General features: G+C 36.2%; 3 protein-coding genes across 5 annotated transcripts in view; all 3 read right to left on the reverse strand.

Annotated features, from left to right (window-relative positions):
• LOC103444978 (serine/threonine-protein kinase STY46) overlaps nt 1-10,541 on the reverse strand; it is a 40,288-nt gene extending 29,747 nt beyond the window's left edge. The window contains exon 1 of one of the 2 annotated variants that reach the window (XM_070806809.1): nt 10,458-10,541. The gene's annotated coding sequence lies outside the window, so the exon portion shown is untranslated. Of the gene's footprint in view, nt 1-10,092; nt 10,423-10,457 lie in introns of those variants that run through there. The other variant, XM_070806808.1, reaches the window with a different exon arrangement.
• Nucleotides 1,344-2,965, reverse strand: LOC103444977 (F-box/LRR-repeat protein 10-like). Its single transcript, XM_070806237.1, has 3 exons — nt 2,936-2,965; nt 2,814-2,847; nt 1,344-2,710 (listed from the first exon to the last, which is right to left on the reverse strand). Exons 1-3 carry the CDS (start codon nt 2,963-2,965, stop codon nt 1,779-1,781), a joined length of 996 nt encoding a protein of 331 aa, XP_070662338.1. The 3' UTR covers nt 1,344-1,778.
• On the reverse strand, nt 3,917-11,291 carry LOC103444901 (serine/threonine-protein kinase STY46). 2 transcript variants are annotated; one of them, XM_029109772.2, is made up of 16 exons: nt 10,965-11,291; nt 10,458-10,572; nt 9,609-9,703; nt 9,328-9,447; nt 8,819-8,876; nt 7,675-7,785; nt 7,414-7,464; nt 7,029-7,204; nt 6,798-6,905; nt 6,318-6,391; nt 6,045-6,220; nt 5,821-5,916; nt 4,867-4,947; nt 4,732-4,785; nt 4,378-4,512; nt 3,917-4,290 (listed from the first exon to the last, which is right to left on the reverse strand). In XM_029109772.2, exons 1-16 carry the CDS (start codon nt 11,168-11,170, stop codon nt 4,219-4,221), a joined length of 1,728 nt encoding a protein of 575 aa, XP_028965605.2. In that variant the 5' UTR covers nt 11,171-11,291; the 3' UTR covers nt 3,917-4,218. The 2 variants fall into 2 exon arrangements, with proteins under 2 accessions (XP_028965605.2, XP_028965607.2); XM_029109774.2 differs by lacking the exon at nt 10,965-11,291 and having other exon boundaries at nt 9,609-9,687.
• Between the last annotated feature and the right edge of the window lie 12,408 nt (nt 11,292-23,699).

Genomic DNA, 23,699 nt, shown 5'->3' on the forward strand with positions numbered 1-23,699 from the left:
ATAAAAATAGGACACGGTAATGATATTTCTCTTCTCTACTAGCACAAGCTCATGGTAGGAAAACAAGAAAAAAAAAAGCCCTGAAAAAGATCACAGTATCTCAAAGAAAAACCCTAAGATTGACAAGTGTTATGCCCATGCATTTATGGGAATTGGATCCTCTTAGAGGCAAAGCCTCAGGATCCTCTTGACCCACTAACACGGACTGTTGGATTTTGATCTAACGACTATAATTATTATAACTTTAGAAGGGCCCCCTGTTTGTAGCCATTGGATCAAAATCCAGCGGCCCGTGTTATTGGGTTAGGAAGATCCCGAGGATTTGCCTCGGAGAGGATCCAATTCCACATTTATGTAGCTCAAAACACAATCAGTTAGAAGAATTTGTAGGTAGTGAGACTTGTTACTGAGAAGGGAAGAAAAGGGATCCGAAAAGTTTGACATATCTACGGGTCTGTTTGTTACTCAACTTGAATCCAACTTTTTAAACTCAAAAACAATTTTCAAGTTTTAGGCCTTAAAACTTGTTTGGTATAACTATTTTAAAAAGTTGAACTCAAGACTAACTAAAAAATATAGTCTATTCTCTAAAAACACAAAAAGTGAGTTTTTAGAGTTTTTAAACTTAAACTCACTCCCTTCTTTTCTCTTCCTCCTTCCCTCTCACTCCAAATCTCTCTCTCTCTCTCTCTCTTTTCTTCTTTCTCTCTCCCCTTCTCTTTTTTTTACCTCCAATCCGCTCTATTCATTCTCTCGCTTCTTTCTCTCACTCCTCTTCCTCTCTATTTCCTCCGATCCTCTCTCTTCTTTCTCTTTCATCCAATTATCTCTTACTTTCTTTCCTCCTCTCTCATCTTTCTCCCTCTACCCCTCTTTTTGGATCTCTTTGTTCAATTTGAGTTGTAAGATTTAAATTTTTTAAATCGCATAAGAAATGTTTTAAGTTTTTGAGTTTTAAAGAAAATTGTTTTCAAGAAAAGTTCTTAAGAAATGTTTTAAGAAATGATAAAAAAATTCAAATAGGATACCAAATAAGCCCTACCCAACTCTTGTCCAATGTACCTTTTACACAACATTTTTCCACACAAAATCTATGCACTTTTTTTTTTTTTGTAAATTAAAGAAGCTACTTTACTACCAGTAAAAGAACACGTTACACTCTTGTTTCTTGGTTTTATATGCCACAAAAATTAACGGGCCATTTGATAACTATTTTATTTTTAGTTTTAGTTTTAATTTTTGTGTTAAGAGACAAAAGTACACCTGGGAGAAAATAAGAAAATAGAAGAGTGCAAGAAGGATTGTGGGAGAGGTATAAAACAAATGTATTAGTACAAATAATGATAACTATAAATAGTTTACGTTATTTCACTTTCAAGCTTTTGTCTTCGTTCATTCTTCTTTGTTGTTTCCCTTCCTCCCTCGAACCACCTTTTTTCATCCCTCATTTCCTTCATATGCTTTCTTCATATCTAAAGCACAATTGTAAAAAATGAAAATAAAAATAATTATCAAACAAGCTCTAAAGTTTAAACTTTGGTGTAGATCATACAAGACCTAGTAAAACGCTAATCAATAAACCATGATACATTTTACAAATGGTGTATTGTCCCGATGAATTCCTCTTCCTCCCACTGTGTTTCAGGTTCAAATCCTCACCACTCCCCTTAATCGAGTTTAGAGTACTAATATCGTTGGTCATGAGAAACCTTGATCCATTCTATAGTTTCAACAGAACCACCATTATAAACAATAACATGATGAAACTAAGTGTCCGATCACTCCACTGCCTCTGTGTTCACCATATCTTCATCAACATAATCATCTTCTGCAAGCCACTGTTCAAGCTCGTCCATCTCATCAAAGTCGTGCATGTAAACATCATCGGCAGTATCCCCTTGCTCAACTCCCAGCTTCTCACCATGGCACGATACATGCAAGAACGGTCCACTTGGAGCCAAAGCATCTACCATGTCTCTATTTACACTACCCGTAACTCCCAACCATCTGATTCTCAGCCTTGGAAAATATGGTTTCTTCAACCACCGAAACGAAAGCGGGGTAATCCCACAATTAAACAGATCCAACAACCTTAAGCAGTTACCATGCCACCTCTCCTCGTCAACTTGCATAGATGCTAATGCCATTACTGAAGTGTCACCTATGAGTGGGCATTGCCGCATGCGCAGTTCAAGTAGCGGAATCCTACTCTTTGCCAGTAATAAAACTGCATTATCGGAGAGATTAGGAAGATTGGACAAGTCTAATTTTTGCAACTCCAACTTGGAAGAGCCATCAAATAGAGCAGTGATACATTTATCCGTAAGTTTCTTGCATCCTCTAACAGACAATGAAATTAGTGAACTTATAACCACTGGTCTCAAATACGATAATCCCAAATCACTACTATCAGAGCCATCTAGCAACAATGTCTTTACATTTGGAAGAGTGCTTATGGCATGGTGGGATTCATCCCCGAGTTTTCTGCAATCTCTCAAATCCAAAACTTCCAGATCCTTGTTAGACGCCAAACTAGTCACTGCATGGTTGGTTAAAAGAGGGCACCGTCTCAAGCTAACATGTGTTAAAGAAAGGGAAGTTGCAGAAATGTCATGAAAATCCAAATAGATTAACTGAACCCTAAGCTTATATAACTTGGAGCAAGCATGCAGGATCGTTTTGAAACCTGTCTGTAACACGACAGAAGCCACTTAGAAATATGCTTTCCATGTTTTTGCACTTGTCAGCCAATAAGAGGAGCCAATATCATTTACTCTTCTAAAATAGGTAATGACATGCTCCTGGCTCCTAACCAATGAGATTCTTCAACTTGCCATGCTGATTAATCTGTTGAACACCAGAAAAGAATTATAGGTTACTATGCCTATCATCATTTTTTTTCCTTCCTAAATTATAGGTTACTATGCCGGTGTACTTTCTTTGTGCACGAGAGTTCGATACTCATTTTATAGTGTACATTAGTTTAATAGAATTTTGTTGGCCACTTAATACTAGAGTTTAGTTGTATTCTTCTTTATTTGTAAGTGAGAGGCCTTAGGTTCGGTTCTCACCAAAGCTGAATTTGAACCACATTATTGCAAACTCATTGTGAGGCTTATCTCACTCTCACACCCCTTAGTGTAGATAATATCATTTATTCACCACTAGTACTACGTTCTAGTGATATTCTGCTTCACTTGTAAGTGAGAAGTCTTAGGTATGATTCTCGCCAAAGGCGAATTTGAACCACATTATTGCTAGCCTATTATAAGACTAAACCTACCCCTTTCTCTCTTAGTGTAAATAATATCGTTTGTTAAGGAAAAAAAAAAAAGAATTTCGTTAGTATCATAAATTAATACTTTGGAGGCTTAACCCAATTCTAGCCCCAACCGTGGTACTCCCATTTCGAACTAATTTAATCTTACTTAGGGGTAGATTGAGTTGTAAATTGGGTTGACTTTGGCACCCGGGTCCATTTCACAATATATATTAAACCTTAAAAGGCCCGTTTGGATTGCTAATAAGCATTTTTACTACTAGTGTTTCTATTGTAAATCCATTGAAAAGCCCTTCCCCAAAAAGCACTTCTACCTAAAAGCACTTCTTAAGTTTTCTGCCAAAGAGCTTTTAGTTGTTGATTGTTTGAGACGTAGTCCCAAATAGATACTAAATCGCAATACATACAAGTGAAAATCTAAATCATATTACATACAATTATAAATATATTCTAAAAAGCACTTCTACCTAAAAATCACTTCTAAATTTTCCTACCAAAAGAGCTTTAAGTTAACAGTTTCTGCCAAAAGAGCTTTTAGTTAAATGTTCCCAAATAAATTCTAAATCGTATTATGTACGAGTGAAAATCTAAATCGTATTAAGTACGAGTGAAAATCTAAATCGTACTACCTACGAGTGAAAAGTAACGGAGTCACATTAATAAGATATTGTCATTGCTGGCCACTTTTGCATCGAAAGAAACTCACGACAACATTGTCGTGGTTAAACATCACAACAACATGTTCATCCAACCCATTACCATTACATTCGGAACTGCTGCTACGAAATGAAAACGCAAAATAAATAAATAAAAAGGCAGAATGGCTCTAACAAGTTAATGGTTGGACGTAATACTGTACATGGTATGTGAAATGGTTGGAGAATTCCCCGCACTGCACTAATTCCTTTTGATAAGTAATAAACATCTGCTTGCCTTGGTTAGTGATGACCCCGTCTCAGGACGGACAGAAATCCTCCCGATGATTTGTGTCGTTCCACTCCATCACCAACCTGTTCAATAAACTTGGTTTAGTGGTCACCTTCGCTCATATTATATTAATACATGTTTTGCCAAGTAACTGCAACCAGAATGTATACCTCTTCGGCTAATGTCTGCAGAATCTCTATGATTTCTGAGAAATCAGGTCTTGATGCTGGATCTTGCTGCCAGCATTTTTCGAGCAGCTCGGCAAGCTTGGGAGGAGCATTCTTTGGGATGGTCGGCCGTAAGCCCTGGAAAGACGGTAGGAAAACTTATACACAGATCATCGTTTGAACAAAAGATGTAAGGGTTTATCATTCTTCTCCCTGGGCGGGCACTAAGCCAGTTACACAAGTGGTTTCAACTCCCAACGATTAATTAGTGATCAAGAAAACTAATCGTAGCTGAACAAGGGTAGAAGAATATGTCTCTGGTCACTAACTAAACAAAATTGTAGAATGATAGTGTACCTTTTGGGCAACTCCGACGGCTGCTTGTAACGGGGTCAAGTATTCATATGGAAGCTGCCGATTTAAACAGAAGAAATCATAAACAAGAGCAATAGTAAAAGAAATGATAAAATAAATGCTATCGACAAGCAATACCTTTCCAGTCAGTAACTCCCATAACACAACTCCAAAGCTAAAAATATCCGCCTTGTGATCATATGGCTTGTGTTCTATAACCTTCAATGGAAAAGAACTATTGTAAGGAAATGCCAACTAGAATTCATGTAATAGGAAAACACAGACACAGACTCATGGCGAAAATTTGGTAGCGACTAGCGAACAACCATTTTCTTAAACGTTGCTTTCATTTTCAAGCTCATTCTTCAATAGAAACTTGAAAAAAAAAATGATAATAATAATGTTATGATATAATAAAATGTGATAAGTAGGAAGGACATCTGGAGTTACAAAGAGAGCTGTGCGCATGAGAAACCCTAGGGTACAACCCAGATTAGTCTATCACTCCATGCTGACTACTTAATTCATGACAAAGGTTGCCAATTGTGCATCATTAAGGTTTACCCGCACACATGCCGATGGGGCACTTAGTTTATATATTTTAATTATGTGAAAACCAAACTATGTGGTCTAATAATCATCTCAGATAATGATAGGGACACTAAATTTTGTAAATAAAATTTTGAAAACTAAATGAAATGGAAGTTGATGATTGAATTATTATTTAAGCGTTGATAAACATGTTCATTTATATTGATGAAATATCATTTAGTTTGCAATTTTTGTCCACAAATTTAGTCTCTCTAACAGTTCCCATCAATCTCTCTCTTGTTAGACTATTAATTAAGACCAGAAATTCAAACTTGATTTCTATTTGGCTAACATAACAGCGCCTATAAGATATGTATATGTATACACTAAATGCTGATTGGCCAACATAACAGCTCCCTATAATATATGTATACCCTAAACCCTAACACCTTCCTTCTCTTTGTGCATTTGTGCTAGTGTGTATATTCACACACACATATATAAAATTTAAATGATGAAATGAACGAAAACAATCCAGAACTTTCAAGTGGAAGTACAGACCTCTGGAGCCATCCACCTATAAGTCCCAGTTTCTGCTGTCATTACTCCAGATTGAGATTTTACTCTAGCAACCCCGAAATCAGCAACCTTAACAACCTGTAAAGTGATGCATATATAAAAAAAGCTTTAGAAATGGTAGGTTAATGATCATTAAAGTATTAGCAGCTAAACTAGACAAAGAATTACTTTTCTAACTTGATTAAAGTATCATGAGGGTCTCTTACTTCATTTTCATCCATCAAGAGATTGGCGGCTTTTAAATCCCTGTGGATTATGTTATTTTGATGCAAGTAGGTCATTCCCTTGGAAACATCAATTGCGACCTTGAGCAAGGATGGAAGCTTAAAAACTCCCTTTTGTTTATGCAAGTAGTCATACACACTTCCACCGGGCATATATTCTGCCATACGATGAGAATAAATCTTAAAAAAAAAGGAACTAATAACTACCAGTATTTGAAAATAAGTCATCAAAGTTATACAGTCATTGTAACTTACCTGTTACAATGCACAAGCTTGGATGCTTGGTACACGCACCAATGAATTGTACAACATTCTTGTGTCGAACTTTCCTACAAGTTTGAGAAATCTTTTGTCAAACTAGAAGAGAAACATATTGTGGAAAGAAATTATAGTAGATTTCAACCACTTCCTCGTTTCCTTAAACAAGAAAAGAAAACTGTTAAGAGGCCAACAAACGTTTGAAAGAATGTTACATGACAAACACAAACATTCAAAAGAATGTTTAGTTGAGGCATCAAATCAAATTAAAAATATTTAGAAGATCAAGTGAGCATGCATTTCTTATGATTCCCAACAGTTGTAGAGACCACACCTATTCATGTCCCTAAAACATACCAGCCTAGTATCTCTCCGGGAGTCAAAGCCCTATATATATAGCTCGCATGGCTATTGATTCAGGGCAAAGTCAAGTTCAATGTAAATGGTGCACATGTAGGTTAATATAAATTGATATACCTCATAATGTAGACTTCCTGGGCAAAATCTTTAAGCATATCTGGATTTACACACTCGGGCTTGAGGACTTTAATGGCAACTTCTTGAGTACAATATGTACCTTTATATCTGATAAAAGATCCAAAGTCAACCGCCACTCAAAAGTGCATGCTTGGCTGGGAGGGAACAAAAAAAAAAAAAAGGGGAAAAACCGATTCAAATAGTACAAGTATCTTATAATTCAAAACTTACAAATCTCCACAGGACCCAGATGCAACTTTATTCCCAAACTTCAACTGTCTAGGATCAAGTTCCCATACATCAGTCCCATCATTAGGTATTTCCAGATGATCAGGTTCAGTTTTGATCACTACTTGATCATGCTCGCTGCCAAAAGATGATGATTGATGAGTTGGCGGCCACGGCCTCTGCACATAAATACAAAGTTCAAATGAATGATGCATTCCTCATGAAATTGCACGTAGATCATGGGAAGGTAAAGGTTACAGTATAAGGAAAAGATACGGATGCACCTCAATTAAAATAAAATGCAAGAAATATTATACTGATGGGACATCACTCGTTGTAATCCACCCTACTCAGTCGAAAAAGAAATTAACTAGTAGAATAGAATCACCTCAATCTTTATAACTTCCTTTTGTATTGCGATCTTAAGCTTCTCTGTTTCCTGTTTCAAGAACAAGTTGGCTAACTTAGTTTCTTACTGTAAATAAAATAAAAAACCGCTGTTTGCAGACTGTTTGGAAAAGCCTGAAGTTGTAATACTTCTTCGGTAAAACACTATTGAATCAACATCATGTTTACCTTCTTAGGCAAACAAATGCTTTATTAAAAACCAAGCAATTGAATTGAATTGTCTAAAATTATGTGTATGTACCTCGTAACGCCATCCATCAACAACAAAGACATCCAAGGAGTAACCATCTAATGTGGAAAAAGCATGTGCTTCTTGGATGTTCAGCCCAATCTCCGCAAGCAAGGAAGTTAACTGCCAAATTTATCATGAGAGCGATGACCAGGAAGTATAAGAGGTAGGTGTGTGAAGATATAATATTCACAGAAAAATCTATGTATTTCATGTGCGTGACCCTCATATAGAGGCAAAATCAAGTTGAAAATATGTGAATTTATGTTTTTACCAATGTTTTAAAAAAAGAGCCTTGAGGCACACCTAGGCGACTTTGGAGGCAGGGCGGGGATGAAAATGCCTCTGCCAACGGGAGTAGGTTTAAACTTACCTAGACGTGTTCGAGGCAAGCCTAGGCGGCTGAGGCGCTTGATTGGGTGTTCCCAGGACCCTTCAGCGGACCAAAACCTTGCTTGAAATTTCCTGGGGACCCCTCTAAGTCGAAGATTGGGCTTTACCCGTTGCCTCTGTAAAAGAGGTGAGGCGGTGTCTTCACGAAGAAGAAGAGTTTTTTCTTTTTTAATGGCTTGGCCCAAAACGGCACCGTTTTGGCTACATCTATAACCCCCAACAGATCCCCCTTCTTCCCCATCCCAATATCCGATTCTCCCATAATCGTAGTTCACCCAATCCCCAAACCCCAATTCACCAATTCCCCAATTCCCCGAACCCTAAATTCTCAATCCCTTTAATTTTACCCCAATCTCATACTTGAATTTGTTTCAAAATTCTCCTCACCACCAAAATTTGTTTCAAAATTCAAGTGAGTTTTTTAGCATTCTAATCTCAATTTGGTCTTTGATTGCTTGTTTGATTGTTGATTAATTTGTTTTACAAAGTATTATATTTTATATAATATTAAAAACTTTGGTCGTGTGAGGCTTCACCTCATGCCTTAAGGCTTTCGCCTTGGGGAGCTATTCATGAAACGCCACGCCTCGCCTGCGCCTTTTCAAACATTGGTTTTTACATTAGTAATTTGCAACATTTCCAAGCTCAAAGTGTGCTTATCGCCATAAGCTTAACTCACATAAGTCCACACACATACGCAGAGGTTCAAAAAATCTTATGATGATGACTTGGTTTTAATGTCAAGTAAGAAATTGTCAAATACCTGACTGAGTAGTTTTGGCTTATCATCTGTTGAGAAAGTGATTTCATGCGTTATGGGCCTACATCATTGTCCATCATGAATAAAACACATAAATATTCTTCTGCAAGTGCAGTCTCTTTGCGTCACTAGTCTAATTAGAAAGCATGAGCATAAAATATAGTTGATTTACCAATGGTCAGGTTCACTTCGAGTTTCAATTATGAAAAATGAAAATTAAAGTTTAAGCATCGATAAGTACAGTTAATATAGCTAGCATGGATCACTGGTAACATGCAGCGCATCAAGCATGCAAAAAACTCCATTAACAGAACCCAATAGCAAATAAGTCCATGGCTAGGATCAAGCTGGCCAACCAATTTAAAGGAAATAATTCCCAGACCCTTTCATAAACCAAGTTTAAATAATGGGAAAGTGAAAATATCGTAGTCAAAACTCATGAGCCAAACTAAAGTATTTCAGAAAGAGAGATGCAGTAAAAACATATTTACTCGAGACAAATAGCTATTTACCAAGTAAACTGAGTTCTGGCATGTACAGCATGTTCAGCATCATGATCTTCAGATTTATTTGCCTCAAGTGCAAAGGCTTCGAGGTTAGGAGATGAGCCAAACGCTGGAGGGGGATGTATACTGATATTTGAAAAACCAGCTGGAGTTGTCAGTAATGTTTGACAGTGCAGTAGGATGACAGAAAAGAAGGTAAACACCTTTTATTCACAGACTATATGCGCTAAATCTTGAAGCTACATTTAAAAATTTGGATACACTTTTAGGAAACTAAATAAGAGTACCTTTGTCTGTTAGATATGTTTGAACTTTGGCCAGCATCTTTACCCGGATCTGTATTCATAGTATCTGCTGCATTCATATCTGCGATAGAATGAACCTACACGATATTGTGATTCCCAGAATGTATGAGGTCATGCAGCAAAGTTTAGGAGGATGATAAATGGGCATAAATGTCTGTACAACTAATTTATATAAAGAACTAGAAGAAAAAAGGAAGAAATTATTGGGGAAGTTCCAGAAGGAGATGAAACTTAAGACTTTGTTTGAATTTGGAGTTTTCAACTGTTCATTTGATCATTTGTATTCTTAAAATTTTATGCTTCTAGGGGTGCCAAATTCCCCCTCCCCCCACCACGTAAAGAAAGGATGTAGCTATGAGATAAATAACCTAGTTTTAATGGAAAGCTACTAGACTCTCACAACACGACCAAGCTAGTAACAATTAATATGACCCTAAGCTAGTAAGATCAACAGATCTAATCTTACTCAAGGATAGCCACTAAGAAACTAAGCTGCACGGAGAAACCAATTCCAAATAGAACCCTTCAAGGAGAAATCATTCTTCAGGATTTAAACTCGTTAAACGAGCACTCATTAGCACAACACTAATAACTTTGAATGTGACATGATGAACATTCAATGAGTTAGGTAGTGTTGTCACAAGTGAGGCCTGGTCCAAATTTGATTTCTAAGCTTAATCAAGAAAAGATCTCACAAAATCTGCGGTGACATTTACGATGAACCAGCCACAGAAATGACAAGATAAACAGGCTAGCACTCAAGCATCAATGGCAACAAAATCTTTTACATTCGACGCAGCAGTAGGTCAGATATGCAGTCGATCATCTAACCTGTACAAGGCGGACTTCGATCGCTGGTCTATGAGCGGGATCATGAGCCAAATGCAGTAATCTTTTGTGCATAAGCACATCTTCTGCCCTCTCCACATTCACATCCAATGCATACCTATAAATACGCGAGTACAATCAGATGCCTCAACTCATCAAAAAGCTGTTTGTGATTCTACAAAATAGTAAACCGCGAGTACTGAAGCGATTACCAGTAGAATAATGTGTTTGAGGATTGCTAAATCTGCTTTATTTGGTACTGTTTGGATCAATAGAAAAATACGCAATAACGTAACAGAAATGAAAGGAAAATTCCAGATACAAATTTCCATATGCAAGATTCAGAAACAAATTTTCAAAAAATAGATTCGAAATCAGCATAAAAATCTTAATAAAAATAATGATAAGAAATTAATGCTAGTGAGAGTAATATATATACATGCATACATAATATAAATAAATAAATAATTCAAGAAAAAAATCATGACAAATATGGGGAGTAAAAGGAACCGAGTGGGGAGGTGATTGAAGTGAGCCCAAAGCTCGTCGTCGAAGCCAGGGCGAATAGCTTCGTCGTTTTTGGAGTCCTTGAGGCGGCGGAGGACCTCATTGTAAACCCCGAGCTTCTGCCCCTGCTGGCGAGACTGAGCCGGAGAAGACGACGAGTTGTTCAGCGCTCTACTCCGGCAGCTCTCGCTGTTGTCCTTCGTCACCATTGGCGGCGAGCGTGACGGAATTGAGTAAACGGAGGAAGAAAAAATGGCAGAGAGAGAAAGTAAGAGGGAGGATCGTCGGTTGGTTTTTTGCTTTTTACGTGAACGACGAACTGGGTTTATATGCGGAGGATTTCAGAGTGAGGGTCCAAACTGAAAACTTAAATAATAATATAAATAAATAAATTACAACAAAAATGAAATTAAAATTAAATTTTTGTACGGCGTAGTGCGCACCATTGGCGTGTGAATCGTGCCGAGGTGGATACCAAATTAATTAATCTTGAAATGTCATGTGAAGTTACACACTTTTTTTTTTTGAGAACTTTAACGAAAAGCACCTAGTAATGTTCATTTTAACGAAAAATCACATTTTTACACTAAAAAGTCAATCCTGGTACTATTCACTTTACCTTTTATTTTGTCCTTATCGTTAAAACTCAAAGTTTTCAAGCCTTTTTCATTAGTTTTCTTTTTTTTTTAATTTGTCATATCAACAAAAATTTTAAGCCAATTTGTCATATCAATTTTTCAAAATTATTAATTCGTCATCTCACACTAATATCGTTAAGTTTTTCATTTCAAATAAGTCATGTGCCTGACACATGACTTGTGCTCTAGATTATTTCAGACTTTTGACCTCCTTTTCACAAATTCTTTACTTCTCTTTAGTACAAATCTTTAAATTTTGGTTAGCTAAAAAACATGGCGTGGTCGTTTAAAAAGTTTATGTTGAATTACTAAAAAAGTACATTAGACTCACTAACATGGAGTAGATAGTTGCAAGCTTTGAGAAATCAACAAGGTCAATCATGGCCATCCCTTTTCATTTCATTGCTATATATAAAAAATGAGTAAATTGCCAATTTGCCCCCTGAACTATCACCCAACTTTCGATTTCCCCCTTAAACTTTTTAATTGGAAAATTAAGGATTAATCTAATTTTTTTGGCCGATTTGCCCCCTACCGTTAGTTTTTCATAGATTTCATACAAATTAACGTTAACTCTTATCATGAGCAAACCACGTAACTCTCCTTTGTGGACAAAAGCATCACTTCAATAGACCTTCAGACACAAAAGCTATAGAATCACACATATTTGCATAGGCTTATATTTTAGAAATCTAAAGTTTTCAATTATTTTAAAGAATGAAACGATCGAACTACCCACACATGTTGTGCACATGCTTCTATTTAACAGAATTTTGGATGGAATGAATGAAAAATTAATAGCAAGGGGCAAATCAGCCAAAAAAATTAGTTTAACTCCTTAATTTTCCAATTAAAAAGTTCAGGGGGGAAATCGAAAGTTGGGTGATAATTCAGGGAGCAAATCGGCAATTTACTCTATCAATAATATTATTCTATTGTCTGATCATGTTCAAAATCAGAGCACTATATAAGAAATGAGAAAATATTACTTTCCGTTCACAACATTTACAACTGATTTCCTTCAAATTTTACGGTTTCCAAAGAAAACTTAACGAGGTTAGGGTGTTATGACAGATTAACGAATAATGAGGTGAAATGCCCAAAACAACCTTGAACATAAGTCATGACTTATTTTGAATGGAAAACAAGACGGAGCTAGGGTGACATGATAAATTAATTATTTTAAAAAATTGTTATGACAAAACGCTTGATATTTTAGTTCATATGATAAATTGAAAAAAAAAAAGTGTATAAGTTCTTATCCCATCAAAACATTTCCCATTGATTAATTAACATAAGAAAAGATTTCATGAGATGTCACTCCATCAATTGTAGTGTGCCTTCAACCAGCATAAGTTAATAACGGATTAGATTAGATTCTGGTTTGGATTCGTTACAATACGAAAGTGACGATGAGACTGGTAACTGGTGAAGGTTTTACCCATACATACTCGTGTCTTATTCGTTTTTATTTTGACGTTTCTTTCCATTGGAATGAAGTACTCTGTGTTTTTTTCGTATTGTATTGCTTGAACATGTAATTTTGTATATTGCGCTTTCCAAAAATAAAAGTACCCATCTCCCAAAAAACTAATTTCGTATACATTAGGTTAACGAATTGGCACTTCTCTTTTAAGCTATATGCGCTCTAAACTTGAAGTTTTTACGTTAAAGACACTAACCTTATGGTATAATAGTATATTTGAATAAACGATTGTGATTTAAAATTTGATAACATATCAGGTATGGAAAGAAATTGTTACTACGGTTTTCTATCCTGACTACCGGCGTTGATTAACTGTGGGGCATGTCTAAATTTATTGGTTGTAATGTTTAAGATTTGTATATGGACTCTATTGAGTTTTTAAAGTGATACTTCTATGGATTTAGTAAACTTATATTTCTATGGATGAGTTTTCATAAAATTCCGTAGACTTTTAATTATATAATTTTGTGGAAAATAAGGGTGTTAAATGACTTTTGCATAATTCTAAAGAGTTCAATGATAGAATATTTTATAAGAGAGCTACTAAACTCGCTCCATTGTCCTATTTTTCCACCCATATTTTAATAAAAATTTCAAAGACATGTATATCCTTTTAGGAAAAGACTTTTAAATCCCTACATGTTTATCTCCCCCACCGCCTCTCCCTTCTCCATTCTCTCTCTTCTCAGCTTCTCCACCAACCGTTACATTGTTTCTTCCCGTCTCTATCTCGGAAACCAGTCTTAAATCATTCGAATCTCTCCCTCTCTTTCGACCTCCCTCTCTCTTCCCCAACCCAAATCTTAGGTCAGCTACAATCCAAATAGCATCACCCTATCCCTTTTTACCCTCTTTGTCTATTTATGATTTCTATTTGCTTCCATTGTCAATTTGTATTCGAATTAATTTTGGAATTAATCAATTTTCGAGCTAGGGTTCATTTTTATTTGAATAAAACAAGATTGGTTGTATTCGCATCTGACTCCAACAAAACCAATGACTGTGTGGCTCTCAAGGTTGTAAATTTTTACCCTTTTTAATGTTTCACAAGATAAGTTAATTTACGGGTTTGTTCAGAGATTTGCAATCTTGATTTTGGTGCAAAGTTAGTTCTTGGAGGTGTGGTGTTTAAAGGTTATTTTAGGAATAACAATGGGTGGGGAAATAAAATGTTAAGTTTTTAATTTTTTATGGTGGGTGGGATAATAAGGTGGGTGAGAAAATAGAACAATGGGGTGGGTCTAACATCACTCTTTTATAATTATGTGGATTTGTTATGGATTTTTAATTACCAATCTATTAATAAGCATTATTATTTTTTTACTTCATTATTGAACTGGTAATCATAACCATGACAAAGTAAGGTGGTGGTGGCAACGATAGTGGTGAAAGTTTCACGTGGTGATTGTCGAGATAATGGTAGTAAAGTTTAGGGTTTAGAGGCGATGTTCGGGAGGTAGAGAACTAAGGATGGGGTGGTAATGATGGTGATAAATGTGGCGGTCATGGTGATGGTTGTCACATCCTGGCCCGAGACGGACCACTTCCCGGACCCGCTTCACCACCGTAGCACGATATTGTTCGTTTTGGGCTTACCATTCCCTCACGATTTTGTTTTTGGGAACTCACGAGCAACTTCCCAGTGGGTCACCCATCCTAGGAGTGCTTTGGCCTCCTTTTCGCTTAACTTCGGAGTTCCTACAGAACCGAAGCCAGTGAGCTCCCAAAAGGCCTCGTGCTAGGTAAGGATGAGAATATACATTTAAGGATCACTCCCCTGGGCAATGTGGGATGTCACAATGGTGGTGTTGGTGGTGGTGGTCAGAGTAGGGTTGGCGATAATGCCCATGACAACGATGGTGGTTGTGGTGGTGTCGGTAGAGATGAAGAAGAGTCACGGTAAGGTGGTGGTGAAGACATGGTGGTGGAAGTGGTGTTAATGATAGTCATTGCATTATGCAACTTGTGTAGACTCTCAAAAAGTCATAATTGATCATACACCAAGATATTCATAGACTTTCTTGAAGTCATAAAAGTCTTTATTCAATGCATGGTGACTTTTGTTAACTTCTTAAAGGTCTATATTGAATACACTTGAATTTAAAACCAAACAAAGTTCATCAAACTCCATATATAATAGAGAAATGCTAAGGAGATTCTCTCAAAGTGGGCGTCTTTATGAACTATCTGTCACCTTACAGTTTAACGTTAATTATGTGTCAAGATTATTGTAAAAAATATAAGTTGACAGAGAGAGTCCCTAATTAATTCTATGTATCCGTGACGCCAAAGCCACCTTCTCCTTAGCCAATGGGACGTCTCTGAATTCCCTCCCTCTCCACTCACATTTTCTCACAATTACCAAAGGTCCAAAAGGAACACAAAGTAGCATATTCGGAGGCGCCCACTGATTTTGATAAGCTCGTAGCACAAAGACAATTCTACCCCTTATTCACTTTTTAGTTTTTCATATTGGTCCCTCCTGTACAATAAGCATGCCCCATCAAGAAGAGACGGCCAAAGTGTTGTCTCCAAATTGTTTGGAGAAAGGGTGGACGACAATACATGCACTGAGGGTTATAAGTGTAATTTTGCATTGAAAATTAGAAAGAAAAAATAATGAAAAGGGCTTGAAAACTTTGAGTTTTAAGTGTAAAAATGTGGTTTTTCGTTAAAGTGAACAATACCGGGAGTTTTTTGTTAAAGTTCCCAAATTAGAAAGCAATTGGGTTTAAACTTAAAAGAATTCATAAGAAGAACGTGAGGGGCAGAGCCGCGGAGGTGACTCCATCTCTTACTTTATACTAAGAATCTAAGTCACCATCATCAACGGTTTGCTTTTGGGATCATTGCCACTGGGCTTAAGATGGGCCACTTGATCATATATATTTGACACCATTTCCGTCTTTCTGTTCCCTTTGATATATAATTTATCGCCTTCTTAGTATAAACTTCTAGACACACGACTGATCGGGTGACATATTGTGATTTGCAAAGCAAGACGATGCATACTAGCCAACAATGAGTTTTCATGATAATTTTGCAACAAGTAGGTTAACCCAAAGTTCGGAATTAAAATCTAAAATTCAACTTGTTGACTTGTACATGATTACTAGCCAAGTTTTTTTTACATCGATTATACAACTTGATGCCACCACCGATTGTATCTTTTACGAAGTAAGGAAAGAAAGTTCGGTGAAGAGAAAGAATAGTAATTTATTTACCATAACTCATGTATGTTTGGTGAATAAATTTTCCTATCATCGATTAAAAGTCACGCTCAATAGCTTACATTATATATTAATATATAATATTTGATCCACCATTTGTAATGAATTTTGCGTACATATTTTATGACAGTTTAATACAGTGTGCGTCGGACATGTAGAATAAAATTTTAACCGTGAAATGAAATATTTGTGAAGTACATGGAGGTTGGGGTACTATTGTTTGTAAAAGGCAAAAACACCGTGTGTAGTACAAGTCTTTGGTTTAGGAGCACGTTGATCAAGTTAAGGGTGGTTATTTTAATAATCCAAGTTGATAAGCATGCAAATCGTGGATTAATTAGAGTTGAAATAGAATATTAATCCAAGTTGATAAGCATGCAAATTGTTTGCTATATGTCAAGATGTTGATAATTTCAGTGTCTTTCAGTAGCTGTTGCATGGGAAATACATGTAACGTGATTTGATGATTAGAATAAATAAATAATTACGTTTTTAAATCAAGATAATACTGAAAAATTAAAAATATTATCCAGCTTAAGTAGGATTAGTCCGAGATTAAACAATCACGTTGGATGAGGAAAACAGGCATCGTACAACCAGGTGGCGCCTTGGGAAGACACGTACAAGCTGCTGACCTGCAAGACCGGACAGGGGATTCGCATCCTCCATGGGAATAAACCGCCCTCGGGAGTTCTGGTTCGGTACATCCAGCAACGTGGGATGTGAAGTGTACTAACGACGTGGAGCCACGTGGAAGGGGGTTGGGCAAAGTGGAAAAGTGGCCCTTGAGTGCGACGAAAGGGCAAAAAGGAGGGAAATTTTGGATGAGGATCGACTGGAGTGCCAGCGAAGCGGCAAGCGGTCGGCGAGGGAATAGAAGGTGGGAACTGGGAACAAGTAATGGTGCGAGACTTCTCCGAGTCCAAAGTCCAACACTCCAAGCCATGTTTTATAGGATAAATATATATAAAATCTTATCCAGAATTTCAGCTTTGATTTTTTTTGTTTTTTGCAAGTTTGGTGGTTGTCCATAATATTTTGGTTGATTTTGGAGGTTTGATGTGGAGGGCAGAATGGGAAACGAAATGTAAATGTGCTTTTTTTTTTTTTCAAATAATAAAAAATTACTGCTAGTGTCGGTTGTGGATGAGCTACAAACTATTAAGAATAAGATTATATTGATTATGTCACATGTAGTGTCGGTCATAGATGAATTATAAACTGTTAAGAATAAGATTATATTGATCAGGTCACATGTATATCAACGGTTATAATAAATCACGGTAAACGGCATAGTGAAAATGTGGTACAATATAATAGATAGGGTACCTTAGGCTTCGACAAAATATAAAAAACAAATATAATAGAGTAGGTAAAACGAACATGCACGACTGATGCTAGTCTAGCTTATAAACTAACTAGACTCATCAATGAGCAAGCAACAACATTCAAAGGAAAAAGGCATATACTTCTATATCTTGAGAATATTTCCCTAGTGTCTATCAATGACTATGATAGTATAACGCGATTATGCACTACCGACGTTAATATAATTTATAAACTAAACTCATTAATAAGACACACTTCTATGTAGTGAGGATATTCCCAAACGAAGTGATGGTTATTCTTCAAATCTAGTGTTTCACATCGTCCAACTAGCTTAGAATATTGAGCCCGCAGGGTACAAAGTTTTGTTTCCAAACGAGTACATTAGTAACATTACCACTCGCAATGGCGTAGCCACCCACAAGGCTAAGGTGAGTTGTAGCTTAAGGAGATTTTCTGTAAGAGTAGTGCTATTTATGCACTCATTTTTACTTCTCACACACCCCTCTCAATTTTCAGTTGTTCAAATGAGTTGGAGATGATCACTGACAGAAAATTAATAAGGTTGTGTTGGAAGTAAAAATGGGTGTGTAAATAGAACTATTCTTTTGTAAAATCATGTTTATAGCTTACTCAATTTCAATAGAGATTATTATTTAATATATATTTTATAGAAGAGAGGTAATAAATAATAAGTTTTATGCTAAAAATTATAAATTAGTTCTATCTCCAATCTCTGTCTATCATATTCTTTAAAGAAAAAGACCACTTACCCTATGTAATTTAGCCTCTATGCTTCTTACTCAAGAAAAGAAAATTAATTTCTTTAAATCCACAATTAAATCCTTATCTCCGCAATTCCTTAATTTCCGTTGCGATTTTCTAATAAATGTCACCTTTGGTACTTTCTTAATCTCTATATTTACTTATTCTTGATTTAATTAGTAGGTTAATTATTTATATGGTCCATGAATTTATCGGTTAGGGTTATGATTTTGAGAATATATTATTTTATACTGTTGTTCTTTTATATTGATTATTATATAAGTTTATATAAGCAAAAAATAAACATATGATTTTATAGAACTATTTTCAATTAGCCCACCCAATGAAAAAATCATGGCTCTGCCCTTGACCACTCGAAGCACCCACATTACCACATTAAATACAAAACGTTGAGTGCGATAAACTACTACTTCACGGTACATACTGTTGTCCTATATATTAGGTCTTAGTATTTGAGGCTCACACCCTACACTAGTAAAAAAAAACACTTTGCGTGACGTACGTATATTCGTCGTGCAAAGTCAAAAATCGTTGCGCAAGGGTTTGCGCGACGCAACCTTCGTCGCGCGCTAACTGTCGCGCCAAGGCAGTGACGCTAGGGTTTGCGCGACGAAAAAATAACATGCGTCGCGCAAAGAAACTTTGCACGACGTAGGTGTGCATCGCACAAAGCCACTTTGCGTGACGCACAGCTACGTCGTGCAAAGTCACTTTGCGCGACGCACACCTACGTCGTGGGAAGTTTCTTTGCGCGACGCACATCCTAGGGCGTGTGTCGCGCAAACCCTTTTTTTTTATTTAGTGAAAAATGTTCATTTTTTTTATTTTTCTGAAAAATACTTTTTTTTTTAAATTTTTTAAAAATATTGTAATTAAATTCTAAAGAATAATTAATTAACCAAGCAAAAGTTTTTAATTATAAAATATATGAAAATGTACATACAAGATGTCTGAACAAAAAGAAAAAAAAAACTACAAGTGAACTAGGTTTAATACATCAAGCTACTGGGTATTGGCAAGGCAAGGTGGCTCTGAGGTCGAAGGTGGAGCAAGATAAGGTGCTTGTAGCGAGATTTGGAGGCCGGACATCTGTATGGCTTGTACAAGTTCTTGCACCCTCCCGCTGAAAAGGACAATTATCTCGAATAACAACACCACAACTACTAGCAACGCCGCTATGCTGCTGTGAGGTAGCCGTTCCACAATGTCGCGGGTCATATGCAATCTTGATCTTGGAGTTGGTCTAACGTATGCCCTGTAACTCCTTTAGCATTCGACTAGGCCCCCTGGTGTTTTTTTTAGCTGGCCAAAAATACTTAAATTGTGAAAACCCTAAGCTTAAATTCACTATCCAATGCTCAATTCACATCCAAATGTCCAATTTCCTCAAACAAAAAAATATACGATTTAAGCAAATAACCTGCAAACAAGATTCACTTTAATCAATATCGAATTTCCTCAATCACCTAAACCTTCCTTCCTCACTAGTCCAGCAAATATTTGTTAATTAAATATCTTTTGCAGTTTTCGGTTGAAGGGTTTTCATTTTTTAGCCAGTAAAAGATTAAGATTTACTGTCGCTGATTTACTTTTTATCACTTTGAAGTTCAAGTGTGAGAGCTACATAAAGTCATCTAAAAAGCTTTACAAAAACTGTGTAAAATGCAGAGAAACCCATGCTCCTGAATTCATACTTTTTACAGAGAAAAATGCCAGACTCTAGAGTCTCAAACCTTTAAGCAGAAGACTGTTCCAACTTTGAATTGCTAACGAAGCAATCTGTTGAATCATTTGGAAGAGGAAAGTGTTGGTAAATTGATCAAGAAACTACCATTTGAACGAAAAACTACCATGTTGATTCAAAACCTACCCAATTAGTTAACATGTTGATTCAAAACCCACATATATAATCAACATAAGCAGACATGTATCGCTAAGCGGAAGCTGAATTAAAAAGGAAACAACCATAGTAAAATTCCAAGAGGTATTTGGAACAAGAAGCAGAGATTGAAAATAGATATGCCACTAGGTCACCCAACAAAAAAATACGAACCACATAGAATCCTAATACATTATTATAACTACTGTATAGATACGCTAACATATGTGTGGATTTAGAACAAGAAGCAGGTGTTTGTGATTACATGCCTCTAAAAACAGTTTCACTCACTAGACATGCAAATTGACTAAAACTAGTTATCTATATATGTGTGCTCAGGTGTGCTCACATCACATAACAGCTACAATGCAAACCAACTCATGGAGGCATGAAATTTCTCATGTATGACAGTAGAAGATGAATGATGCCAAGTTTATGATATGCAAGACAAGCGACAATTTGTAGTTGAATGATTAGAAAGCTAAGTGAAAGAAGCATGTTTCTTACCGGTCTTCTTGGTAAACTTATAGCCTTTGCACTGACATAGGTACGTGGGGTGGGCACCAAGCGGTTCCTCAGGCATTCCATGTGTCTCCTGAGCCAACAAAAATGTACAAAAAAATTTGCATCAATACGAAATTAATACTCTATTTTTCCCATTGAAACAACAAACCTTAATTAGTTATCACACAACCATCAACATTGCTTACAATTCCCAAGTCATTGAAAATTCTTACATAGCATATTGCTTCAGTTACAAGCTTTATGCCTTCATCCCCTTTGCATCAAAGTAAATACCCAGAAATCTAAATGGGGACGTCACTGACTCACTACTAATAACTATATAAAAGAATACTATTATAGGCATAAAATATGCAAACGCTATAAAAATGCTATTAAAGGCATAAAATACTATTTGATAGCATTTTTAAGAAAAAAATGCTACAAATGAATGCTATTACCTATTAAAGAGGGTTCGTGGTGTAGTGATAAACACACGGTGGCTCAATTCGAACTCCCCAACGATGTCCCCGCCACCAATTCATTGGTGCCACGATGAGGGAAGTCATACCACCTACTCCTAAACTGTAGAAAACTATCCAGAAATTCATGCAACGATTTATCACTAGCCACTGACAAGAATGAGGCAGCAGCAACACAAAAACAGTGAAAATATTATCAAGAAATTGATTATTCAGTCTGAAGTTTCCAGCTTTTGCAAGTCAAGATGTAAATGACATAGCAGTAATTTTACCTTGTCGCCGAAACCTTAGGTTTAAATTCAGCATGCCAGAGAGCTCTCTGTTAAGAAGATCCACCACTCTCCGCAACTCCAGGGCGTTCAATCCTCCTTCGTCGACGCCGAGCCCAGCCACCATCGCCTCATCCTGGGGCAAGTAATTTACAAAATTGCCACCCTGAGCTCTACAGCGGTATAAGTTTCAGCATTGGATTGCGGCTTGGAGATTCGCGTGGCGGCCCGTCGTTTAGAACGAGAGGGAGAGAGACAACCGACAGAGTAGCGGTGGTGGTTGGATTCGAGATTGTGAAGAGGAAAGAGAGAGGGAGAGGATGAGCAAGAGGGAAGATTTGGGGTTCACGGGAAAGAGAGAGGGAGAGATGAGCGAGAGGGAAGGGAAAGAGGGGTTCAAGATTTAGGGTCCAAACTACGAAAATTGAAAAAACAGCGCCTATTTTTCACTATTGCAGCGCCAAAATTATTACAACCAGCGCGACGCAGGTATACAATTTGACGACGCGCAGTTTTGCGCGTCGATTCTATTAAGACGTCGCACAAGGTAGTTTTTTTTTTTAATTATTATAAAAATTATTGAAAAATGTGATTTTTCTCCTTTTAAATTCAAATTTTTTTTTTACATAAACCCCACAATAATATATTTTTCTAACAAAAATCCACAATAATTTTTTTTACATATATATCATTCAATTTCTTGAGTGTTGTAAGTTCAAAATAAATAAATTAAAATATACTTAGTAAACATATATATCATTCAATTTCTTAAGTGTTATACGCATTGTATAAAACTAGTTTTAAAGATCCAACCATCAAACTTGTTTGTCTATGCTTCGAAATCGCATATGCCAAAAATTGCAGAAATTCAAAGATCAAGTAACAGGACAAAATTTCTCAACAGCTATAAACAAAAAATCACGATTTAACGGTTATTTTAACTTCAATTTTGATGATTTTTTACAGCTATACTCCTTGATCCTATATGAATACATTAAAGTAATTCCATCGTCAATTTAAAATATTTACACAAGTGGATACCACAAAATCTTATGTTATAGTTGATGAAAGTATTAATAAACTCTAAGTGTTAGGGAATCTATCGTTTTGATGGGATAGGCATTGTACGAAACTAATTTCAATGATCCAACCGTCAAACTTGTTTGTATATACTTCGAGATTGCATACGCCAAAAATCGCAAAAAATAAACGTTCAGATATCAAGTAATGGGACAAACCTTTTTTATGGTTATAAACGAAAAATCATAATTTAACGGTTATTTGAACTTCGATTTTGATGATTTTTTACAACTACCCTCCTTGACCCTATATGAATACAACAAACTAATTTGATCGTCAATTTAAAATATTTACACAAGTGGCTACTACAAAATCTTATGTTATATTTAATGAAAGTATAAATAAACTCCAAGTGTTAGTGAATCTAACGTTTTTATGGGATACGCATTGTACGAAACTAGTTTCAAAGATCCAACCGTCAAACTTGTTTGTATATGCTTCGAGATCGCATACGCCAAAAATCGCAAAAAACAAACATGCAGAGATCAAGTAACGAGACAAACCTTTTCGACTGCTATAAACAAAAAATCACGATCTAGCGGTTATTTTAACTCCGATTTTGATGATTTTTTACAACTACACTGCTTAACCCTATATGAATACAACGAACTGATTCGATCATCAATTTAAAATATTTACACAAGTGGATACTACAAAATCTTATGTTATACTTAATGAAAGTATAAATAAATTCCAAGTGTTAGTGAATCTAATGTTTTGATGGGATACGCAATGTGCGAAACTAGTTTCAACGATCCAACCATCATACTTGTTTGTATATGCTTCGAGATCTCATACGCCAAAAATTGCAAAAAACAAACATCCAGAGATCAAGTAACGGGACAAACCTTTTCGACGGCTATAAACGAAAAATCACGATTTAACGGTTATTTTAACTCCGATTTTGATGATTTTTTAGAGCTACAATCCTTAACCATATATGAATACAATGAACCAATTCAATTGTCAATCTAAAACACTTACACAAGTGGATACCACGAAAGAAAAAGGCAATGCAAGAACCCCAAAAGAAAAACAAAAGGAAAAAAAATGGGACTTTG

This window comes from Malus domestica, chromosome 10, assembly GCF_042453785.1.
Source record: "Malus domestica chromosome 10, GDT2T_hap1".
NCBI lineage: Eukaryota > Viridiplantae > Streptophyta > Magnoliopsida > Rosales > Rosaceae > Malus > Malus domestica.